The sequence below is a fragment of the Macaca fascicularis genome, chromosome 12 (genome assembly GCF_037993035.2).
Source record: "Macaca fascicularis isolate 582-1 chromosome 12, T2T-MFA8v1.1".
NCBI lineage: Eukaryota > Metazoa > Chordata > Mammalia > Primates > Cercopithecidae > Macaca > Macaca fascicularis.
This window is the reverse complement of record NC_088386.1, coordinates 54,266,490-54,291,529: the sequence shown is the minus strand read 5'-3', so window position 1 is coordinate 54,291,529 and position 25,040 is coordinate 54,266,490. Positions and strand designations below refer to the sequence as shown.

Genomic DNA, 25,040 nt, shown 5'->3' with positions numbered 1-25,040 from the left:
GATGGCCCATGTTGTTGAAGCCCTGTGATGGGTACGTGAGGGTTCAATATAATATTCACTCAACTTTTGTGTATGTTTGAAGATTTCGTAATAAGCTTAGGGAATGTCTGTTTATTAAAGATCCACACATGAGTTATTGGTCTCCACAGCCACCATGGATTTTTTTGGCCTGCACGTGACCTTCGGGTGAGTTCTTGAGCCTCATCCACAGCATGACCCCGGCCCCCACCAAGCTGCATCTATACTCTCTCTTGTTATTGATTTGTTGGGTGTCCATTTCCCTTTGGTCTGAGAGATCCTGGTGGACAGGGGCTGTGTCTTATTCATCTTCATGTCCCAGTGCCTAGCATAGAATCTGGTGAATGGAACTCAAATGAGCTGAAGAAAGTTATCTGCCAGTGGATTCCCAGCCCACGGCAGCCCCTCCTCCTTGTCATGGCCTTTGCTGGGCCCATGACCCATGGCTGAGGGCCTCTGAGCGGAGCCACAGGACATCCACGCTGGGCTGTCTTCCTCAGGAGGGACAGTGGGCAGCTCTTGCACATGCCTCCATATCACCACAGAATTCTCTCCTGAACCTTCTTCTGCTGCTACATTAGCTAAGGGAATTCCAATTTCCTTTCAGATCTGAAGCTCGTACCAAACTTCTGACTTCCTGTGACTTGGTGATTTAAATGACTATAATTTAAGTTCATGCGTGAGTCCTCACTGCATAGGCTCCCTTTGAGCAGCCTCCCTTCCCCCACAGTACATCCCTCGTCTCCAGACAGAGAAAATGGTACCCTTCCTCCCGTCTCACTTCCTTTGGGTGGCTGGCCCTCATATCACCCTAAAGAAAGGCAAATCTAGCAGTGCCACCATCTGTGTTTCTCATTTCTCTTATTATCCCCTCCCCATGTTTCCTTCCTGCCTCCATCCAGTCCCAAATCTTCAGCTTTTCTCTGAATTTCCTGTTCTAGTCTCAGCTTAATAGAGTTCTACTATTACTGTAGTTCTGGCAGCTTCTAGGATAGGCATCCCAGCACCATTTTGCTCTCACCACTACTCTTTAATTAGCTTTTACCAATCTCAGTAGTCATTTTATCTTCTTTGCAGTATGCAACACTGAAAGGGTTCAGTTGGGGAGTCAGGTGTTATTGTGCCCATTTGGCAAGGATTGGAAAGGTTGAGTGGCTTGCTTAAGGTTGCAGAACCAGTAAGGGTCAGTAGTAGCATCTCCGTCTCCTGAATGTTAGTCTAATGTTCCAACCCGTACCCACCATCTGCTCTGTGTTACTGTCCCCTTGGAAAACAGTGGCTGACCTTGAACTTCATCCATTTTCCTCACAACAGTTATCTTCCTGGGATATATCTAACAACAGTCCCAGAGGACTGGAAACTGAGCTAAGCCAAAATGAGGTGGTAATAACTGTCTTACTGATTCATGCTGGCATTGCCTGAAGGCCTGCTATTGTCTCTAGCAATTCTCTTATTCCCGAAAAAGAGCCAAAAAATGGAGGGGAGGAGGTGGATGCATCCCCACATCCAAGTGGGCATTAGCCAGTGCCTCTTGTTTCCAAGAATCAGAGACAGGTTCAGTACCAGGTCATACTCCAAGAGTTGTCAACCTGTTCAATCAAGGACTGAAGTGCTGGCACCCTTCCCTGGGTAAAGAGAAGGGCTAGTGCTCCAATAGCATTCTCAACTGGAGGTGCAGAATGGTGAAGCAGTGAGCGACAGCCAACCTCTGTGAGGAAAGGATATGGAGGTCCCCACCTGTCACCTGAGGATGCCCTTGACTGTTTACGTGTGAATTCATGAAAAGTGTGTGTGTGTGTGTGTGTGTGTGTGTGTGTGTATGTGTGTGTGTGGTAGAGGGGAGAAGAGCTAGTGCAAGCTTAGTTATGGCAATACTCTCTTTCCCACCCCACCTCCAGTGAAAATAACTTCTGTAGCCCAACCACGATGTCCTATTCTGAAGCTTTCTGGGAGGCCCTGAGCAACTCTCCCACTGAAGCTATAATTCCACCTTCTGTCCTTGATTGCTTGGCAGAAAATAATATGTTTGTAATCAATTTAATTTTTCATTTTCCCACATTAAGCCTTGAAAACAAACTATGTACTTATGTGGGAAACTGGAAAAGACATTTCACCTCAAGTGAAAACTTGAACATCCTTAGACAAACAACTGAGAAGAGTCACTTCTTATGTTTGCATTGGATATTGGCCTTTTCCAAGCCCAGTCTACTCCTCTCCAACCTCTGCCTTCAAGGAGAACTCAATGAGGGTGGAACAATTCAGGGTCAGTGTCAAGAAGAGTGCTTATGCAGGGAGGTGGATGGAACAGTCAGGTATTCTGGATGCTTCACTTAGTCTACAGAATTACACATGCAAACATCAATGGGATTCTGACCTGGACCAAAAAGAGGCACAGGGATGTGTTAGATTTACAAGTTTGGATGCTTTATTACCTAAAGTCAAAGGGGAAGATACAAAAGCTGTTTAATTTACCAAGCAAGTGCAGCATGCCTATGGAAAGCTTTGGCCCTTTTTGCTAAGCTGTCAGATGTTTGAGGCAGCTGGCCAGACGGCTGTGTTTTAAATCCAGGCTTAACATTTTCGAGGCTGCTGAATAATGTAGATCCTTTTCAGTGGAACAACCTTTTCCAGAGCAGGTGCGGGTTTTTGATGCGCCATGTGCACTGTTGCTGGAAATTTATGGTTGAGCTAAAGGTGAGAAGAGAAGAAAAAATAGGCATATTGGATCTTCTTGGTCATGAAATATTAAACTAGTAGAAAGTGATATCGTTGGTCAAGGGAATCTCATAATTTTGTTTATTTATTTGATAATATCTCTTTTTTTTCCCCGTACTATTTCTAGCCCTAAACCGATGGGAGTATGTTTTAACCTGGGTCTTCTCTCATTTACTGTCTTTAACTTTAAAAAATTCCAATTGACATTTTAAAAAGTGGGAATGGTTAAGTATGTCTGCAACAGTTCTCTGTGGTGTTAGCAATTATTCTGGCACTAGTATGCATCTATGAATCACTGAATTCTAAGAAGGCTACAGAGACATTGGAGAAGGTCCAGAGGGGGGACGAAAAACTCCTCAATTGTCAAAAGAAATAAAGAACCTCTGAAATAAGTTAAGAAGAGTTAGGGTTATTTATTAGGTCTAAGTATGTACATTTGCTATTTTTAAGGTCAAAAATGGTGTGATATTGGCCATTCCATATGGTTCAATCTAAATAGCCCAGTGAAGAGAAGGCTGAGGGATGGCTTACTAGCCTCAGGGAACAAAAGTTCTGATTAGTCTTCTCCACAGAAGACATCTGTGAGTAAATAAGCTTAAATAGACTTATTAACACAGGCTGAGACTTTTTGACAATGAGAGACATTTCATATGGAACCCAGAGACCTTGTGGAATTTACATTAATGATAACTTAAGATAGAAAGCATGCCCAATGGTGCTGACCACTTCAGACACGGTTTTCCTAGGAGGAGAATTTGGACCCAGTGACCTTTTGGGTCCATACTAGTTCTTGGTTTCCAAGCCCATCAATTTATAAAAGTACCTAAAGAAACCTCCCTTGGCCAGCAAGGAAGGGATGCCTCAACTCAGTAGGAATTTAACTTATCACTATTGAACTTAGATGCCCTTGCCTTGACACTCTAAATAAAACGGGAGATAAAACTGTTCATGACCCCAGTCATCACACTGTTTATGGTTTGTTTGCGCTCTTCTAAGCCAGGGAAAACATATGTGCGTTACATCTCTTCTCAAATGTCTCTGCCCAGGCCCTAGGCACAAAGCAGTCCCTTTCATTTGAAATGTGATTCCAAAAAGTCCTTTCTTCTTGGTTTTAAAAAATTAAACACACTGGCAGAATATACACTGAAGTGTTAGCAATGGTTACCTCTGGGGGATAGAATTACAGGCAATGCCTGGTCTTTTTCTTTGCTTTATTTATCAGTACTTTTTTTTTTTCTTTTATAATGAGCAGGTACAAGTTATACAAAAATTAAGCCCAAGGATTATCTCTGCCAACATTCTAGCAGTTGGAAACAAAACATAGTTGAGATATTGATCATAAATGTTGCATTAGAGTCTAAAAAAGACCTGATGACTTTTTTTTTTTGGTCAGATCAGTTATCATCAGACCATATGATGTTCATTTTACAATGTGTTAAGGGCAGAATGTTTTGTTTTGCTTTGGTTTTTTTTCAGCATTAGATCCAGAAGGAAATTTAAGAGGGCATTGACTTCAGTAGTTTACTTCCAGAGTCGGTGTCTTTAGTCTCAACTAAAATAGATGAATTATTTCAGGTTAGTTTTACATCACATTTGAGAGATTGCAGGTAGGAATAAATTTGACAAGTTAGTGAAGGTAAAAGGGGGTGAGAAGGGAAACAAACAAAAAAAACTCTGATATAATAGAAATGTGGGCAATTAGCCAAGGTGAGGTAGGGTAAGAAGACAAGTTGGGACTGGAACAAAGAAAGCCACATGCTGATTGTTGTTCTTAAGTAAGAGATGATGGGTGGAGGTAGGAAAAGAAAAAGGAAAGGAGAGTAGTGTTACAATAAGTGATCGAAGATATTTTCTGCTTAATTTGGCACTAATTTGTTATTTGATCACCTCCAGGATGATCTCCACAATTTAGGGGCTACATTGTTTGGGCATGTAAAGAAAATTGTGCTAAGATATACAAAACTTGTCATTTTAACCATTTTAAAGTGTGTGTACAGTTAGTCCAGTGGCACTAAATACATTCACATTATTGCACAGCTATCAACACCATCCACCTCCAGAACCTTTTCATCATCCTAAACTGAAACTTGGAACCAATTAAACAATCACTCTCCATTCCCTCCTCCTCCAAGCCCCTGGCAACCACCATTCTACTTTCTATATCTATGAATCTGACTACTCTGGGTACCTCCCATAAGTAGAATCATTCAATATTTGTCCTTTTGTGTCTGGCTTATTTCACTTAGCATAATGTCTTCAAGGTCCATCCATGTTACAGATGTGTTGGGATTTCCTTCTTTTCTAAGGTTAAATAAAATTCCATTGTGTGTGTGTGTATATATATATTCACCACGTTTTGTCTATCCATTCATCCATTGATGAATACTTGGTTAGGATCTCTTCACCTTTTGGCTATTGTGAATGATGTGGCTATGAACAGTGGTGTAGGAATATCTGTTCTGAGTCCCTACTTTCAATTCTTCCAATATATGGGAAGATTATATTGGAAGAAGTGGAATTGCTGGATCATATGGCAATTCTCTCTCTCTCTTTTTTTTTTTTTTTTTTTTGAGGTTTTGCTCTGTCACCCAGACTGGAGTGCAGGGGTGTGATCTCTGCTCCCTGTAACATTGAACTCCTGGCTCAAGTGGTCCTCTTGCCTCAGCCTCCCGAGTGACTGGGACCTCAGGCATGTGCCACCATGCTGGGCTAATTTTTTATATTTTTAGTAGAGACAAGGTCTTTCTATGTTGCCCAGGCTGGTCTTGAACTGGGCTCAAGTGATTCTCCTGCCTCAGCCTCCCAAAGTGCTAGGATTCAAGTTGTGAGCCACTGCGTCCAGCCTGACATGGCAATTCTATATTTATCTTTTGAGGAACCACCATATTGTTTTCCACAGCAACTGGACCATTTTACATTCCCACCAGCAATACAGAAGTGTTAAGGGTTACATTTTAACTGAGGCATTCAACCAGAGCTCTAAAAGCACTGCTCAACTACTTCCCAGACGACGAATTTCACAGATTAGAATATTTGGGAAACAAAGTCAGCTCCTGTGGCCCATTGGCCATTTGAACTGATCTGGGAAAGTTCGAGAGAAGAAAAGAAAATCGACAGGATTGAGAAAAAAGTAGGAATAATTCTGGCAAAGCTAATAGACAAATTGCCCATAATTGTTAAGCTACAAGTGTACAGGTTTTGGGGTTCCAGGACCAGGGTTTCCATAGCAACATGAAAATACGATAAAAGGAAAGTTCTCCTTCTCATCTCCCTTCCTGCCTCAGTCAGGGGCATCCTGATGTAGGACTTGGGGCTATGGGTGAAGAGTCTATAAAGAATCTTCCGTCAGAATGGATGAAACTGTCAATAAAATGGTCAGCTCCTCAATGTACTAATTCTTTGTTGTAGATTTTATATCAATGGAGATAGGAAAAGGTTATTTTCAAGTCTAAACTACAAATGAGTAGAAACAGCTTTCCAGAGTATAAGCTACAACCAGCTGTGTTTTAGTCTGACATTTTAACTTTGGGGAAGCTGTGGAATTTTCATCATTAGCCTCTGTAAAATGATAGTATTTGTAGAATGAAAGGTGTTTCTTGTGTCATTCATCAGGGTAAGAGAATGCAGGGTAACTCCACGAGAGAAAGAATTTAAAGCCATGTATGTACAAGGATCCTGCCTTGCTGTGGCTCCATTACAGGGGCAACACATTGAACTTAGAAAGTGGATCAGTAGAAACTTCTACATTGAGAATTTACCTTCATCTTGGGTAGCTGTGACCTCAGAACCTATATTTTTCATTTAGGAGAAAAAGCAAAAGAAGTGTAATGGAGGTCTTCATGACTAGAGCCCTGAAATTCTAGATGCAAGCAAATCAGCTGCAGGTTTTGTTTTAGAGCCTGAAGTTGGGTGGTGTTAGCAGACTGGCAGTGCTTTCATTCATCTTTCCAGGGTGTTAACTTCCAACTCGAATGTTGGCACTTAAATTTCCACACCCTGTTAAGCAAACTGCTTAAAACAAAACATTCAGCTCTCGTCAATGAAATTCAAGGATACTCCTACAGTGATAGTAATCTACAGAACAAGAGAAGCCTTTTAAAATCTGCAGAGCCTTTGATAGTTTTCTCTCCCCCAGGATCCCATTTCACATACATCTCACTGGCTTTGGCAGTGGTGACCCATAGTCTGGCAGCTTGAAAAAAGTAGCCCCACCTTTAACCAGGCTTCAGCATTCCCCCTCCACACCATAACGCAACCCCGTTATGGATGTTTTAACTGGATACTTTTATGGTCTGAGAAGTTTCACAACTATTGCCAAATTTAATTGCCATGGCTGTCCAGAGGATTAATATATTTGGCAGAATCATTCTTGTTCACTCCCTACCTTAAAATAATTTTTTAAAAGTAAATGAATGAGCACAAATCCCAGAGGAGTTACGTGACATCTAAAAGGTCAAATAACTTCTAAGTAGTGGGTGGAACTTGATCTAAGACCAGGTCTCCCAGATCTCTAGCCCAGAGAGCTTTTGGGTTACATAACCTGTTTTCTGCAGGAATACCATGTCATGTGTTCTGCCACTGGGCAACATGAATTCTCTTAATATTGAGGGCTTCAAGAGGTGGGGAAGGCTGGCTGGAGAGCGGGGAGGAAAGGAGAAATGAGGTAGGGTGGGATAAAGCAGTCTGTGTGGAGGGGAGAGGTGGGGAAATACTGGGGTAGATTCTAGGCTGCTTCCCATTTTGATTTACACAATTCCAGCCCTTTGGAGATCATTTTTCAATCTCCAAAATCTTAAACCCCATGTTGATTTTAAAGTAGGAATTCAGAGATGAATAGCATACAGAGAGAATTTTCCTGCCATGGTTGAATGGTTGATGAGTTCCTATAGAGAGGGGTTGCTTTAGAGACTTAATTTCTTAAAATAAGTATGAGAAATAACATGGGTTCTTGGGACTAGACACGATTGTAACTGAGGGCATGAACACGTTAATAAATGCAGAGGATGTGACTCTCAATTCTGCCACTGCATTTATTCTGACCAACTGTATATTGTTAGGTCTCTGTGGCAATACATACTGTGAGGAGAATCATTGTAATGCAGGACAAATGTATTAAAAGATACCTGTATCTCTGTATCTTTTATATATCATTTCTTATATTTTTTGAATCACCCTGTATAGTTTATAGCAGCATGGCTATTCAGTTTTTAAAATCAAAGTATTTACCTAAAGTAAAATTTACCCTTTTTAGTGTGCTGCTTTATGAGTCTTGACAAGGACATACAGTTTGTGACTACAACCACAATCAGGATAAATAACCGTCCCATCATTCCCCCAAATTCCCTCTGGTCATTTGTAATCAACCCCTCCTACTCAGCCCCACACAACTGGTGATCTCAGTAGATCTAGTGGTCAGCAGATCTCAACCCCAGGTTGACCTTTATTGTGAAATCTTACTAGGTTTCAGGTTGAATGATGGATTCCGTGGGATTTTTCTTAGCTATAGGGAAACACATGGATCCTACCAATGTTTGTTTTTGAGGTAGTCTCTTACGGTACTCTTGGAGCTTATTTTTGTTGCTGGTGCCTTACACTTTACCTGAGTTCCCAAGTGATAATGGGATGCAGGCCTGGGAACAGAAGATATCACTTGCTGAGGGCTAAGTGTCCTAGCACTGTGCATGTATTATGTTTTACTCTCAACATGTCCCTGTGAAGTAGATACTAATACTCACATTCCCATTTACAGATAAGGAAAGAAGAGCACAAAAAAGTGAAGAAACCTGCCCCAGGGCACACGCTAGTGAGAGACACAGCCAGCACAGGAACTGGGCAGCCTATGGCTGATGCCAGGACCTGCTCTCCTAACCAGTAACCTGTACAATCTTAGCCACAGTCCTACTCCACTAAACACTGAGCTGAGCACAGAGGTATATTTTTAAAAATAGGTATAGTTTCTGTTAAAAATATTTCTTTTTCTTTTCTTTTCTTTTTTTTTTGAGATGGAGTCTCACTCTGTTGCCCAGGCTGGAGTGCAGTGGCGTGATCTCGGCTCACTGCAACTTCCATCTCCCGGGTTCAAGCAATTCTCCTGCCTCAGCCTCCCGACTAGCTGGGACTATAGGCACGGACCACCATGCCCAGCTAATTTTTGTATTTTTAGTAGAGACGGGGTTTTACCATATTGGCCAGGCTGGTCTTGAACTCCTGACCTTGTGATCCACCTGCCTCAGCCTCCCAAAGTGCTGGGATTACAGGTGTGAGCCACTGTGCCTGGCCTGTTAAAAATATTTCTAACAGCACATCATCTCAATGTTCTCTTATGGTTTCCAAATACAACTGATTATTATTGTTAAGTATTGTTACTTAGGGAAGAGATTATTCTTTTTACCTTTGAAATAAAGAAGTGATATGTCAATGACATAAGCATATCATCTGTCTATAAGAACACAGTGTAAACTCTGGCATCGTACCTAATACACAGCATGACCAACCTTTATTGACCATTCCTTTTCAATACTTTATTTTGAGTTAACAAATATTTTAGGGGAACATGTCTGTTCTATCTAGTTCCACTTACAACTGTGAGCACTCTCTTGCCCCAAGGAAGAGGTGTTTAGTGGGCAGGAGCAAGAGAATGTAAGATGTGGGAGCAGACAGCTTGTGTTACCCTGGCAGGGTATCATGCACCAGCCCTGCCTCTGAAGCCAAGAAGGCAGAGAGTCACTTCTGACTTCACCCTAAATTGACCTGAGTGCAGAACCAAGGCTCCCATGTGAGGAGGCTCGGTAGCTGCGGCTCATCATCAAGATCTAACCTTTGTACAACATGGACTTTAGATATGCTGTCTTATTTCACTGTCATAAAAACCAATGCTGCTAACCCTAACACAGTGCAAAGAGGTTACTCTGTGCTGAGACTCTTCCAAGACCTTCCTGTCTGTGAGCTCACTGTCTCCGCATAACAACCCTATAAGCCGCGCACTCTTCCTTACCTCCATTGTACACACATGGAACTGAACCACAGGATAAGTAACTTGCTCAAGGCCATACAGACGGTGATGAAGCCAGTGCCAAATGGGAGGCCTGGGGGCTAGCTGCACTCATCTTTTTCAAAGGCTGAGCTGGTGGTCCTCAGGCATCTGATTTTGGTTGCAACAGCAAGTCTTCCTTCTACAGAGGATGCTTTATCCCACCCCTTCCATAAACAGGGCAGTAGCAGAAAGAGTGGCTCTATATTACCTTGACTGTGACATACCTGCCTACTAGACATAGAATAAGGGCCCTCGCTCAGCTCACCTACAAAATTTGAAAACAAACTTTTGAATCCAGAAAATCAAACCACTGTCTACTTGGTAAGAGTTTTCTGAGTTTCTAGAACTACCTAACAGGAATTCAGGATATATGGCCGGGCGCAGTGACTCACACCTGTAATCCCAGCACTTTGGGAGGTCGAGGTGGGTGGATCACCTGAGGTCAGTAGTTTGAGACCAGCCTGGCCAACATGGTGAAACCCTGTCTCTATTAAAAATACAAAATTAACTGAAGGTAGTGGTGCATGCCTGTAATCCCAGCTATTCGGGAGGCTGAGGCAGGAGAATCACTTCAACTCAGGAGGTGGAGGTTGCAGTGAAAGCCGAGATCGCGTAATTGTACTCCAGTCTGGGCAAAAAGAGCAAAGTTTGTATCAAAAAAAAAAAAAAAAAAAAAAAAAAAGGAAAAAAAGAAAAGAAGGAATTCAGAATATAGAAATAAAAATAGTCCTGGTCAACTACCTTTATAAGCAGACTTTACTGGATAAACCCAGCTGGTGCCCAGCCTTCCTCCAACCCTAGACCATGCAGCCCTCTACCACCCACCCTCTCCTCAAATCAAATATCTCCTTATAGGAACACAGGGGCAGGGAAGAAGGTCAAAAACTGCTGAAGCCCCACTCCACAGGCTGCCTTTTATAAAAACATGCCAATGTTTCCAAGAAATATTTGGGATAGCAAAGTACCATTCTGCAAATTCAGCATCACAATTTCTGCTTTCTTATCTTATTTTGGAAAGGGTTTATTAAATGGACACTTTAGGAATTTGAGAGACGCAGCTTCTCCCACTCAAATCACTTTGTGTTCCTCTGACCGAGAACAAATTCTTTCACAAGGACATAAAACCCCTGGGTTGGAAAAAACTTCAGTGGTCATCCGCGCATTCACCCATGCAGCCGGATCTGCTGGGCGGACTGACTTGGAGCGTTATGTGATTTGCCCACGGCTCACCTTCTCCAGCGCGTCGTTCAGGGCATCCAGTGTCTGTATTTTGGCAACATTTGCAATGGCGCTGTGAAGATGAAAAGAAACTTTGAACAGGACTTAAAAAATTTTCCCACTGAAAAGGCCACATGATTTATACAGAGGACTGTCTCTCCGGCCTTTTTTGCTTTCACTCTGCTTGGGAACATCTAGAAGACACAGATTTTGCCTCTGTGTACCTATGTGCTACACACAACAAGTTTTGCAGGCCAAGTTATTATTATTGGTTTTTTGTTTTGTTTTTGTTTTTGTTTTTGTTTTTTTGAGACGGAGTTTCGCTCTTGTTGCCCAGGCTGGAGTGCAATGGTGCAATCTCGGCTCACTGCAACCTCCGCCTCCTGGGTTCAAGCGATTCTCCTGCCTCAGCCTCCCAAGTCGCTGGGATTACAGGCATGTGCCACCATGCCTGGCTAATTTTTTGTATTTTTAGTAGAAACGGGGTTTCACCATGTTAGCCAGGCTGGTCTCAAACTCCTGACCTCAGGTGATCCACCCACTTCAGCTTCCCAAAGTGCTGGGATTACAAGCATGAGACACCATGGCTGCCTATTATTATTATTTTTTTTAACTTTTTATTGAAATATGATATACACACAGAAACATGTACATACTATAAGCATATAGATTGAATAAAATTGAAACTACTAGTCAAACCAGCTGTCCCTAAGGATAACTGCTACCCTGATTTATAGCCTCAAAGACTGGTTTTGACTGTTTTTGTGCTTCATAAAATAAACCGTCTACAGCTCGTACTCTTTTGCATCTGGCTTCTTTCTCTCAGGCCAAGTTATTTTGTAGGAGAGTTTCAATCAGGGCTGAATCTACAGTACAATATCAATGTCTTGAAGAAACTCTGCACTTGGCATATATTTTTTTCTGGATGGTTTGTGTTGGTTTGTAGAAGCTATTAGGAAGTGGATATGGATTGATGATGTTTGGAAAATTCTGGTCTACGGCATATTTTTAAAAAGCTATTCTCTAAGATGACATAAAAAGGAGTGTTTGTCCATGAAAACAAGGCTTTCCTATCCTGTGCACATGCCCCGCTAGGAGATGTAAATAGCAGAGGGGGATACATGTGGAGATGATACTTAATTCCAGGGTCTCCTACCACAATGGCTCCTCCCAAGGCCCTGGGAAGGGCCCTACCCATTCCATATTGGTCATTTTTGGTTATTTTTCTTTTAAAATGGCCCTGAAAGTCTATAAGTTTCAAGCTCCACATAACCTGTTTCTGTCCCTGGTACTTAGGGCAAGAGCCATCTTTTGCTGTTTTAAGTTCTGTAAAAGTCCAATTTCTGTCATTTAACGACTATTAGAAAACAATTGAGTTTTTAAAGAAGATTCCAATCACCACCTTATTACTCTCTAGCCAACTCTCCTACCTGCATTGTTCAGTGGACGTTAGAATTAATAGTAAGCCCCATTTTTCTGAGATGCAGAGAAATGAATGACCTGTCCTTTGGCTGCCCACTAGTAAGTCGTTTCCAAGACAAGACGCTTTAGTTCCTGAGCCCCTGGCTCAGGCAGGTTAACCAATGTCACAATCAGCAGGGCACATGCTTGAGTCAGGTTTTGGATACAGAATGAATAGTTCTCAAAATTAATCAGCTTGCAATTCAATCGCAGTCTGATATCATTTACAGAATGCACTCACTATTCTAGGAACTGTCCTAGATGCTGGGTCAGAAGATAAATAACGTGTGACCTCCACCCTTGACAACATACAGCTTCCCTCTTGTCATGTGATGGTTAGTTTCTGATATGGCAGTAACAAATGACTGGCTGCTAATGCGGCAAATCAGCATTTCATTCTAAAGTGGAGGGAGGCAAATCCTCAAAAAAATGTCTTCCCAGAAATTAGGAAGAAATCTTTAAAAGTGACTTAAAAATAATTTTATAGAAAAGAGTCAAAGACGTGCCATAGTCTATTTCCATTCTCTTTCTGAGATGGTTTAACTCTCATGGAGGTGCCTGGAGCATCCTCTACTCAGCTCCTTTTGAATTACTCATCAACTGATCTGTGGAAACCATTTCAAAATTAATAGTCTTTGAAACACTCCTTAGAAAGAACCAGTTCTGCGTGTTTCTTGGTTTTTGAAATGCTCTGGCTTTCCTTACCCAATGCCTAGAGTGGTTGGGCCATATGCGTTCCTGATCCAGCCCACAGCTCTCGGCTGAGTTCTGAGAACAGCGCAGGCGTCAAGGTTACGGCGGAAGGAGCAGGGGGGAGGCTGCTCAGTACCTATGTGCCTTCCAGCTGTGCCAAATATAGTGGCCATTACTTTCTAAATAATTCAGTGATGGATTTAAAACAAAAAAGACATTTATTTTTAATTCAGGACATTTACTTCAGCAGAAAGCGTATTATGAAAACAGGGCCAACCTAGGAACAATATTTTAAAGGCTGATCTGAAAATAGGATAAAAGGATTGGTGTCAGGTTTGGATGCATTTAGGACCGTGCCTATTAAGTGCAAAGCCGCTGGGCTGGACACAGAGAGGAGGAGAATGGGTGGGGGTGGTGATGGGAGCCCTCCAGAGGGTAGCCACCTAACTTCCCCACCCCTCACCCTAAGTCACCACAGATCACACCCTCCAACCCCACCCCCTTCTCTGGCGGCCTTCCAAAGGCACAGGAAGCCTTGGTTTGTCCTAAAATAACTCCTGGAGGCAGAGTCGTTCAAAACTCAAGGTGATGGAGAAGAATTAAGAGTCCCTACCTTGTTTTCTCGAATCCTGTTTTTTTGGTATGTCTCTCCAAGGCACCAATTTCTTGTTTTTTGGAAATTCTCATTCCTCCAGCTTTTACTACAAACAGATAAAAATCAGCAAGGAAGTTAGAATAGTGAGAGAAGGCTTGCTTTGTTATTAAAGGTATGACTTTAGATTTGAAAATAATTTTTGAACTTATTTTTTAAAGATCTAAACTTTTGTATAAAACAACACAATAAAAGAAAAATATATATATTTTATTGGCAAACCAGGTGTGGGTGGAGGAAGGGCTGAGAGCTACTTGTTTATGCTCAGAGAAGTGGAACCAAGGCTGAAAAAGCAGAAGGTTACACCTTAGATTTAGGGAAGAGAATAACAACATACTCCCTCAGGCATTTCACTGAAAAACATTTTTTCTTATTATCAAACCAATTACATTCCCCACAATAGCAACCGACAATTACAATGTGACCCTCTGTTTTCCCACCAGATTAAAGTTGTGCGTGGCTTGCATTTTTCTTTTTCTAACTGAAGCTTTCAAAAGCCAGATTCTGAGAAATGAGCCAAAAGTCAGGGCACACAGCGATAAAAGGCATTTAACTCAACAGAGGTGGTTCCGAGTCTACCAGATACCCACCTTCCATCCAGACCCCAAACCTCCAGTGTGGGCCAAGCTCAGATGTTCTAATGAGTAATTAAACTGCATTAATAATCCTGCCATTCAAATGATCAATTAATGTTAATTAGGCTACAGATGACCTAACAGCAATTCAAGTGTTTAACAATGTCAGATGAAATCAACTTTTGAAAAGGAACAACCCATTTCAGATAGCAAGTCAAAGCAAATGCTTTTTTTCTGTTCCCAGGAAATTTGCACATCTAAAATCTGACAAGCTCAAATGAGGAAAAGCTAAATGGACATTGATTTGTTTGAGCCTGTTAATTCTTTTTATGAAAATGCCAGATTGGCGATTTTCTAAAACTGTGGTCCAATAAAGTGAAAAATAAAGAAAATCTATTGTATTTCTCTGTGCCCTTGTGAACTGACTTCATCATTGTTCTTTACAATTATTACTTAATTTATCATCTTGGTTATGTTATCTGCATAAGGCACAAAATTCAAAAGCCATAAAAAGTTCTGCAGTCTCCCTCCTACCATTATTTTCCAACTTCCTAGATTATCTCCCAAGATACTGCTAATGTTATGAGCTTCCTGTGTCTTCATCCACAGTTATTCTACACATACACTTAGGTTTTATTTTTTATAAAAATGGTAGCATAAGGTACACATTGCTCTACATCTTATTTTCTTCACTTAATCACATATTTTAGAGAAAGTTCCATATCTATATTTACATCTACATCTCTATATATCATTTATGTGATTTTCTTCTTTAACACCTGCTTTAGCATTTTATTATATGAACACCCTGTGTTTACTTAACCAGTTCCCTAATGTTGGACATTTCATGTGTTTCTAATCTACTGCTATCACAAACAATGCTGCAATGAATATCCTTTTGTTTTCAGAAAGAGGTGTCTTGATCCAGACTCCAAAAAAGGGTTCTTGGATCTTGCACAGGAAGAAAGTCAAGGCGAATCACAGAGCTCAGTGAAGTAAGTTTATTAGAAACATTACAGAGTAGGGTGTCCTCAGAAAGCGAGTGCACAAACAATGTTTTTCAGTTTTTCTTATATAGGGGCCTTGTCTATGTAAAGACTAAACTGTGACGACATGCAGGTGAGCAGACAACATGACAAGATTTATTATTCTACTGATGTAAAGAAAACCATCCTTGACATTTGGTTGGTGTGTGAGTACATCAAAGCGTAACTGTTATTATCTTGAAAGCATTATTGTTATGGGTATTGGCACATCTGGACTTTCTGTGGTTTAAGAGTTTGTTCTTGCAGGCATTACCAAGCTGTTTCCTCAGCTGTAAACATCTTAGCACCATGGGGTTGTGACTGGCAAGGAATGTGCCTCGCTCATTCTAAGATGGAGGTGATTTTAAAGTGGTGTCACTCCGGCTCTTTTGGATTCTTGCTCTCCTAACAGTTTTAGATATATAATTTTGCACAAATACAAGTATACCTGTGGGGGAATTCCTAAAAGTGATCTTGTTAGTTCTTAAGAGTATGCGTGTCTGGAATTTAGTTAAATCTTGCCAAATTGCCCTTAGCGGAGGTTGTACCAGTTTAGAATCTCACCAGCCACGATGACAATGATTGTTCCTCCATAGCCCTGTTAACAATGAGAGCTACAAAGTGTTTGGTTTTATCAGCCAATAAGTTACAAAATAGGTAAGGGTATCTCACTGTTTTAATTCTCATTTCTCATTTTTTATTAAAGGTTGAGCTTGGTTCTGTGTTTTAGAAGACATTTGCATTTTCTTTTCTGTAAGCTGTTCAAATCTTTTGTCCTTTACAATTGGATTGTTAGTCTTTTTCCTATCTTTTTCTTATTGATTTATAGGAGCTCTTTTTCCATGAAATACATTGCAAATATAAAATATGATATTGTACCAGTTACCAGTTACTGCTTTTTGGCTTTATTGATAATGTTTTTGCCAGTCAGAAATTTGATGTTTTTATGTGACCTTGTCAATCTCTTATGGGTTTTGTATCACTAAGGAGATCTGATGTTTTACTATTTAACCATTCCTGCATTCATGGAATAAACTCCATTTGGTCATTTGAATTACCAAGTTTAAAACAATATTGATTTATATATATAAGCCTCAGAAAATGCTATCTTTATATATTATCTGCTTTAATTTATATATATATACATTCTTTATATATATAAATTATTTATATACACATATGGCATACAAAGTAATCAGCAACAAAAATGAAATTATATGGAAACATTTCTGAATAGCCGTGGAACACAGGTGAAATAAATCAAGGGATGGGCTTTTTCCCAAAGAATGTTTGAGGAGTGTGTGCCTCTGTATGGGAGCTGGTGTCTGCTCATAGCTCTGTTGTTTGATGATAAGAAGAATCAAATAAGAGCTCTAGGGGCTTTGATACACCTCCGAACAGTATTTTTCATTCTCCTTATGACAAGTGCCTTTTATATATGGTGTGCTGTAATTATTTTCTTGTTAGTGTTCCTTTTGCTTTCCCTGATGCTATTATTCCTACACATTTTCTTCTGCCTGGACTAATTATTATCACCAACTATAGAAGCAAAATTGTTTTAGTTAAAGATGAGAAGACCTGGCTGGGCACGATGGCTCACACCTGTAATCCCAGCACTTTGGGAGGCCGAGGCAGGTGGATCACCTGAGGTGAGGAGTTCGAGACCAGTCTGACCAGAAGGGCAAAACCCTGTCTCTACTAAAAATACAGAAATTGGCCAGGTGTGATGGCGGTTGCCTGTAGGCCCAGCCACTATTTGGGAGGCTGAGACAGGAGAATTGCTTGAACCTGGGAGGCGGAGGTTGCAGTGAGCTGAGGTCACACCACTCACACCACTGCACACAGGCCTGGGTGACAGAGTGAGATTCCTCTTTTATTTTATTTTATTTTTTATTTTTTATTTTAAAAAGAAGACCTTTGGAATATTGAGTTCTGTACCACTCGTTTAGAAGGACATTGATAATCTGGGAATTTTCAGAGGAGAGTGACCAGAGTGAAGGCAGGCATGCTACATGAGGAAGCAGGGAATCTGGTAAGATAACTCCTGAAGAAGCAAAGACTCAAGATAGCTTAGTGAATCATCTTCAAATATCTGAAGGGCTGTCATGAGGGCAGAGGAGCAATTTACTGATGAGGAAATGTTATGTAGGGTTGGACAACTCTACTCCTGCCTCAGCCTCCCAAGTAGCTGGGATTACAGGCATGTGCCATCATGCCTGGCTAATTTTTTGTATTTTTAGTAGAAACGGGGTTTCACCATGTTAGCCAGGTGATCAAACTCCTGACCTCAGGTGATCCACCCACTTCAGCTTCCCAAAGTGCTGGGATTACAAGCATGAGACACCCCTCTCATGGCTCTGATTCATTTGGCTTAGCCCCAATTAAAAAGTGCAGGAAATGTAGAAAAAGTCGTGAACCACTGCTCTTTCTATTCATCACATATCTGGCTTCCTGGGATCACCTTCTACTCACACATTTTTGGTGCTGCTGTTCATATAATGGGGTTCTTCCGAAAGTGAGAGCGAGACAAATCAAGAAAGCAGAAAATTCCATGCTCTGCTTACTAGAGCCCAGGCCACCTTGTGTTTTATGTAGTCTCGTTTCATAGCATAAATATATAGCCAGGGCTAACAGAGGTGCAATATATTATATTAATATACATTAAAACAAAACCACTGAGTGCTCCATATATAGGTAGGAAAGAGATGCAGCTAGCTGACTTCTGAGTCTTTTTTTTTTTTTTTTGACAGAGTCTTGCTCTTGTTGCCCAGGCTGGAGTGCAGTGGCGTGATATTGGCTCACCACAACCTCTGCCTCCCGGATTCAAGTGATTCTCCTGCCTCAGCCTCCCAAGTAGCTGGGATTACAGGCTCATGCCACCATACCTGGCTAATTTTTGTATTTTTAGTAAAGACGGGGTTTCACCATATTGGCCAAGCTGGTCTTGAACTCCTGACCTCAGGTGATCTACCCGCCTCGGCCTCCCAAAGTGCTGGGATTACAGGTGTGAGCTACTGTGCCAGCTGAGTGATTTCATTTTTAACTGGGATGGGATAGGCACACATTTTTTCCATTGCAGTTTTCTTCTGTTCCGACTACTGCAGTAGTGTCTAATGCCGCTCCAGCATCAGGATGTCTTGAAATTGGGGAGGATAATTTCTTTTGATAGTAATGTGTTCTACCAGCCTGCATTTTAAGGAGGCTAACATTCAGGTGCCAGGTACTTTACAGAGGTGATCTCTTTTAATCATTACAACAAACTTACTAGATAGATGTTATTCATTGCATCCTGTTTCAGAGATGAGGAAACTCAGGCTCGAAGATGGGAAATGAAATCAAGGTCCAAACCCAGGTCTGTCTGATTCCAAAGGCTATGTATGTCCCACCCTCCCCACCGAGTCACCTCGTCTTCCCACTTTTAGGGATCTGTATTTTGCTTATAAAAATCAAGTGAAAAATTAATAGAATTTTGGCTCTTGTTTTTGTTCCATAAATAAAATTTTGCACCACCACAAACAGATTCAGACTTAAAATTAGTGGCAAGACAGGCTGAAGGATGACACTTCTTTGTTCCCTTGTGCTCAGTGGGGAGGCGAAAGTCTGCCTTCATCTCCGTTCTAATTATCCAAAACCTCTTATCTGTAGTGTCACAGTTCATAATAATTAATTGTCATGCCAGAGGCATCGTGGCATGCTTGATGGAGTCATGGTGTGCTATGTACACAGAGTAATTAGCAATCATTAGTGGTGGGGACAGAAAGTTCCCAGTGGTTCCATTCAAACTTTCATTTGGTTAAGTTTATGTCTGTGTTCTTTGTGTGTAAATGTTGCTTAGCAAAACAGGTTTCAGCTTAGACATTTTATGAAGGATTGGAGTGGAAATGACATAACGAGAATGGAGTTCTTTTTTCTTTTGTCTTTGTCTATGCAAGGAGCCTCTCTTCAATGACTTGCATATATACTTCCAGACTAATAGCTAACATCATTAACTTTAAATATAGGTAATGTTAAATACTGCTACGTTTGATTACAAATATAAAATGTCAGTAATCTGCTAGAGGAGATCAGAGCAAGATGTCTGGAATTGGAAACTCAGAATGAGTAGTAAAATTCTGGACTCTTTTTGGCTAGGCTACCTGCCAGAAAGCCACCAAAACAATGTTACATTTTGACTCTCTGTGAAGACGATACTGCCATCACCCTCTGCAGCAAAGATTATTAAAATAACCATGGCCTAGAGGTGCCAGAGAATTAGATAGTAAATATGTTTTGTAAATGGAGAAAGGCAAGAACAAAGCAATCAAGCTTTTGAGGTCTTTCTTCAGTAAAAAAGAAAGAAGGCAGTTGGAAGAATATAAAACTGACTAAAAATAGGCCTGTACACCTCAGCCAACCTATATGAACATATGGTTAAGTACAATACAACTAATTTCCATATTCCAGAGAGTCAATATAGATAGCATAAATTAAAAAAAAAAAAGAGACAACTCTGGATGCTTTGCAAACACCTTGACAGCTACCTTTTCCAGTCAGCCTCCTCAAGACCTGTGTCTTTATTTAAAAGTACTTCTCAGCTTGTTGACAGGTAAGCTACATCCCCAAAGCCTGAGGAGGGAGAAAGAAACATGATTGTTGTCCTCTGTGCAGAAGCCGCTTCGCCTGGGTAGGAAGTCAGATGATGTACAGGCATCTTGGGGAGACTGAGTCTTACAGCTGGAACCTCTAAAGAGAAAGGTTTCCATGGTAGCAAATCATCTTCCTGGTGTGGATGTGTCACTGCTAACCTACAGCCAGCGCCCCAGGAAAGGAACGCTGCCTCAAGGGAGGAAAGGTACAGCCTCTCTACCTATGCCTTTCCACAAGCGCCAAATCCATACACTCCCATAGGTAATTAGGTTTTAACCCACTGGGGGGTCTGACAAATCCCCAGGTGGCTTTACACACAAGCCAAGAAGGATCAAAGGCATAGGAGGAAGTCGGGCTGTATGGAGCTAAGGTAATACTAGGTAGGCAGAGAAGCTTCGGTCTGTTGGGGTGCTCCGTGGAAGGCACTGGTGTAAGAGGGGTGCAGCAACAGCCTGCAGGACTGAGGGCAGGTGGCAGCCTACCTGCGGGAGGATGTCCCCCTTTCCGGGGGGAGAGCAGGTCTTGCACTTCATTTGCCATAGCGCGTGCCAGTGCCAGTGCCAGTGCTGGTGCTCTGGAGGCCGAATGCCAGCTGTGGCTGTCCCACCACCGCACCCAGCTTTATACAGGCAGGGGGCAGGGCCCCTTAAGGGCATTGCTGAGCAGCAACAGGGCTTGTCATCCAGCTCTCTGGGAAACCTGCATCTCCTTGGCAAGTTTTCTCTTAGAAGAAGACTTTCTTCTTCCCTTCATCTGGGAAGGCAAGATAGATGTCTACAGGAGACAGGATATTCTTTTTTTTTTTTTTTTTCCACAGGAGGAAAGGGAGAGGATGGAGTTCAGTGGAATTCTTTTTCTCTCCAACTGTTGATCCCTCAAGTGTGTATAGTGCACCTGCAATGTAACAGGCTTTTGTCATATTCCAGCATGGCAAGGAGGGCAAGACAAGTTCTTTGCTTCAGGACATCTGCAGTTTTTCTAAAGAGACAGGTATAGAGCAAAGTCTTGTGCCTCTGTCCCAGTTTTTGCAGTTACAAGCATTTATACTAAGAAAGTAATTGGAAATGTATACAGAGATATCCGTGCAAGGATGGTAATCATATGCTTCTTTTCTTTTTAAAATATTGATGGGAATCAACATAAACATTTCCGAATACAGAGGGATAGTTAAGATGAATCAAGACCTCGCTGTGAGAGTATACCTTACAATCATGTTTTCAAAGAATAGTTAATGATGTAGAAATATTAATGATATGATAGTGAAAAAGTAGACAAGAAACCAATCAATGCCAATTTTGTTAAAAAGGAAAAATACAACTTTAAGCTTAGACATTATTGTAATTCTAGTGCCAATAAAAGTTGAGCATGTGGCAGACACTTATAAAAATTTCTTTGTTCTTCAGTACAGTTAAAAAACAACTTAAAGATCTGTTGTCTTCTCTTCAAAAAACCCTGTTAAGAAAATAAAAACGAGCTACAAACTGGGAGAAAATATCTGTAAAATACATTTCTGATGAAGTGCTGACATTTAGAATATATAAAGAATTCTTACAACTCAATAATAAGAAAGCAGGCAACCCAATTAAAAATGGGCAAAAGATTCAAACAAAACTTTACAAAATAAGGATATTGACAACACATCATCACATAAAAAGATGCTCGACATCATTAGTCATTAGGGAAATGCACATCAAAGTCACAATAAAATACCTCTACATATGTATTAGGATGGCTCAAGATAAAAAAAAAAAAGGAAAATACGAAATGCTGGTGAAGATGCAGAGCAACTGAAACTCTCATGCATTGCTGGGGGAAACACAAAAGAGCGAAGGCGTTTTGGAAGTCAGTTTGACAGTTTCTTATAAAATTCAACATACACATACTATATATGACTAACAATCCAATTACTAGGAATTTTCCCAAGAGTAATGAAAACATATGTACACACAAAACCCTATGTGCAAATGTTTATAACAGCCCTATCAGGATTGCCAAAAGTTAGAAACAACTCCAAAGTTCAACTGTAGAATGGGTAAACAGATTGTGGTGTATCCATATCATAGAATATAACTCAGCAATAAAAAGGGAAACATGGATGAATCTCAAAAGCATCACGCTAAATGAAAGAAGCCAGACTAAAAAAAGCTACTTCCTGTATAATGTCATGTACACGACACTCTTAAACAGTTGAAACCCTAGGAGCAGAAATTGGAGCAGTGGCTAGAGAGCAGTTGGGGAGAGTGGTTTAATTACAAAGGTGAGAAGGGGACTTTTCGAGGGTGATGGAAATATTTTGTATCTTGATTGTACTGATTGTTACGTTCATCATACATCATACACACATCACCTTAAAATGGTGAATTTTACTGTATGCAAAATATGCCTCGACAAATGACAAAAAAATCTGTTTGTAAATAAATGAATGTAAATACTCCAAAATGTTAAGAGTGGCATTCTGTAGGTGGGAGTATCACTTGTGGATTTTTAAATCTTCTTTCAGTATTCTGTATTACTTGTTAAATAAATAAAAACTAATAAAAGGTTTTTTTTTGAGGGAAAAGTATGCTAAAGTGTTGTGACAAAGGTGGGTACCTCTTTGGGAGCAAAGAAGAAACATTCGTATCATCTAGCAGATATTTTGTGAGTGGCCTTTCCTGCAGGTCCCTGGGCTAGGAGCTGGGGTTCAGAGATGAGAAAACCTCATTCTTGCTTTCAGTGATCTCATATTCTCATGGGGATATGGACAACACGAGAAGGCTAAGAGAATTCCTTCTATGATTGACAAGGTTTATTGTGGCATTATTCCTCAGAAATTTCTGAGACGATGGAAATATTTGTATCTGCTCTGACCAGTGTGGTAGCCACAAGACACACATTCATTTGAGCACTTGAAATGTGGCTGGTGCAACTGAAAAACTGAATTTTTAATTGTATTTACAGTTAAATAGTTTTAATTAATAGAAATAGGAATAGCTACATGTGGCATGTGACTCTGGTATTGGACAGCACTGTGGGCAGCTGAGGCCAGCCTATTGCTTGAGCCCAGAAGTTAAGAGACCAGACTCCTGGGCAACATGGAGAAATCCCATCTCTACAAAAAATATAATACAAAAATTAGCCAGGAGTGGTGGCGCACACTTCTGGTCCCAGCTACTTGGGAGGCTGGGGTGGGAAGATCACTTGAGCCCAGGAGGTCAAGCCTGCAGTGAGCCAAGATCATGCCTCTGCATTCCAGCCTGGGCGATAGACTGAGACCCTGTCTCAAAACAAAAACCAACGAACAACCCCTAGAATTTGTGTTCTTGGCTTGGTGGGGTGTTGTGCACCTGAGTCCCAGCTACTTGGAGAAGCTGAGGTGGGAGGATTGCTTGAGCCCAGGAATTCAATGGCAACATAGCAAGGCCTATCTCTAAATAAATAAATAAATAAATAAATGAAAGAGGAAGGAGGGAGGGAGGGAAGGAAAGAAAGAGAGAGAGAGAGAGAGAGAGAAAGAAAGAAAGAAAGAAAGAAAGAAAGAAAGAAAGAGAGAGAGAAATTTGTGCTCTTGAAATCCAAGTTGGAAAATACTGATCTGAGGTAATGGGAGTGGTGGTATTCAGGGGGTGATAGTAACAGGTAAGGGGCAAGAGCGAAAACGAGGCCAGTGTGGCCTCCTGGGGGCCCTGCCCAGCACATCCTTCCTGCCCTGCCACTCTTTCTGCTTCCACTGGAGGAGACCCAGGGTCCCAACTCTGTCTCCTTCTGTGCATGCTTAGGCACACAGGGCAGCCCCAAAGCCGGGTGGGGTCTTCCCTTGCCTTGTCTTTATGTTCATCATCAAAAGCCCAGGCCTGTTTTGTACACTGTGAGGTAAGTGGAGCCCGAGTGATTTACTCTGGGGACATACTGGAGCTTCCATCAGGGTAAAAGTCTCGTGGAAGGAAGGCAACATGTTATTACTCTTTAAATGGGCTTATAAAGCTCACTTTAAAAATGGCATTAGTCTAGTTAACTGCAACAGGAGAGCAGTTCATGCTAGGACCAAAGTATTTGAAATTGTGCTTTGTAATGTGAAAAGCCTAGTAAAATGGATTCTCACGATGTTGAGGTTGCCAGAGAGCTTTCTGTCATAAAATGAAAGGATGCTATAACGTTAAAGACATTAATCATATTTTAAAATCATACAACACTTTCATCATAGTATTGCACTTTCTTCTTTTAATTTGTATGTGGGAGACATTACCTTCCTCATGCACCTGTATATTTGCAGGGTGCATCTAATTTTTATATTTTCTCTTTTCTCTTAACATTAGTTACATGCTGCATCTAATGCTAAGTTCTGAAAGTATGAGAAATCTGTGTTAGAAATCAGGGGCAAGAAAGCTAACTGGGAGGGTGGTGACTCTCAGGTGGTGGGGTGGTATCTTAATTTGTTTTCTGTTGCTTATAAAAGAATACCTGAAACTTGGTAATTTATGAAAATAAGGGGCTGGGCACAGTGGCTCATGCCTGTAATCCCAGTACTTTGGGAGGTCAAGGCTGGAGGATTGCTTGAGTCTAGGAGTTTGAGACTAGCCTGTACAACATGGCAAAACCCTTTCTCTACAAAACATGTGAAAATTTAACCAGGTGTGGTGGCGCATGCCTGTAGCCCCAGGTACTCAGGAGGCTGAGGCAGGAGGATCACCAGGCAGAGGTTGTAGTGAGCCAAGATCGCACCACTGCATGAGGGATAGAGCGAGACCCTGTATCAAAACAAGAACAGACAAACAAAAAACACTATTCAGTTATGGAGGCTAAGAAGTCCAAGGTGGAGGGCATGCATCTGCTGAGAGCCTTACTGCTGGTGGGGTCCCACTCTCTGCTGAGTCCCAAGACTCAGGTGGCACAGAGCATCACTTCACGAGGGTGCTGAGTATGCTAACCTGCTCACTCGGGGTTTCTCCTCCACTTCTTTTTAGAGTCTCACTCTATCACCCAGGCCGGAGTGCAGTGGCACTGCAACCTCTGCCTCCTAGGTTCAAGCAGTTTCTCCTGGCTCA

At 41.3% G+C, this 25,040-nt stretch overlaps 1 protein-coding gene across 3 annotated transcripts; it reads right to left on the bottom strand.

Annotated features, from left to right (window-relative positions):
• Nucleotides 1-2,420: 2,420 nt before the first annotated feature.
• On the bottom strand, nt 2,421-20,612 carry DAPL1 (death associated protein like 1). Of its 3 annotated transcripts, XM_065525537.2 has the most exons (5): nt 20,499-20,612; nt 13,752-13,839; nt 10,997-11,057; nt 10,295-10,394; nt 2,528-2,706 (listed from the first exon to the last, which is right to left on the bottom strand). In XM_065525537.2, the coding sequence occupies exons 1-4, from the start codon at nt 20,554-20,556 to the stop codon at nt 10,338-10,340; spliced, it is 264 nt and encodes an 87-aa protein (XP_065381609.1). In that variant the 5' UTR covers nt 20,557-20,612; the 3' UTR covers nt 2,528-2,706; nt 10,295-10,337. The 3 variants fall into 3 exon arrangements, with proteins under 3 accessions (XP_005573298.3, XP_073865292.1, XP_065381609.1); XM_005573241.4 differs by lacking the exon at nt 10,295-10,394 and having other exon boundaries at nt 2,421-2,706; XM_074009191.1 differs by lacking the exons at nt 10,295-10,394; nt 10,997-11,057 and having other exon boundaries at nt 2,421-2,706.
• Nucleotides 20,613-25,040: the final 4,428 nt, after the last annotated feature.

Bases quoted from the DNA above. Each gene is read 5' to 3' on its own strand.
- DAPL1 (XM_005573241.4), bottom strand. From the start codon at position 20,556: ATGGCAAATGAAGTGCAAGACCTGCTCTCCCCCCGGAAAGGGGGACAT. The intron at 13,840-20,498 runs GTAGGCTGCCAC...ATCTGTTTGTAG, and splicing joins AGGGGGACATCCTCCCGCAG to TAAAAGCTGGAGGAATGAGA. The intron at 11,058-13,751 runs GTAGGGACTCTT...TCATCTTCACAG, and splicing joins ACAGGATTCGAGAAAACAAG to CGCCATTGCAAATGTTGCCA.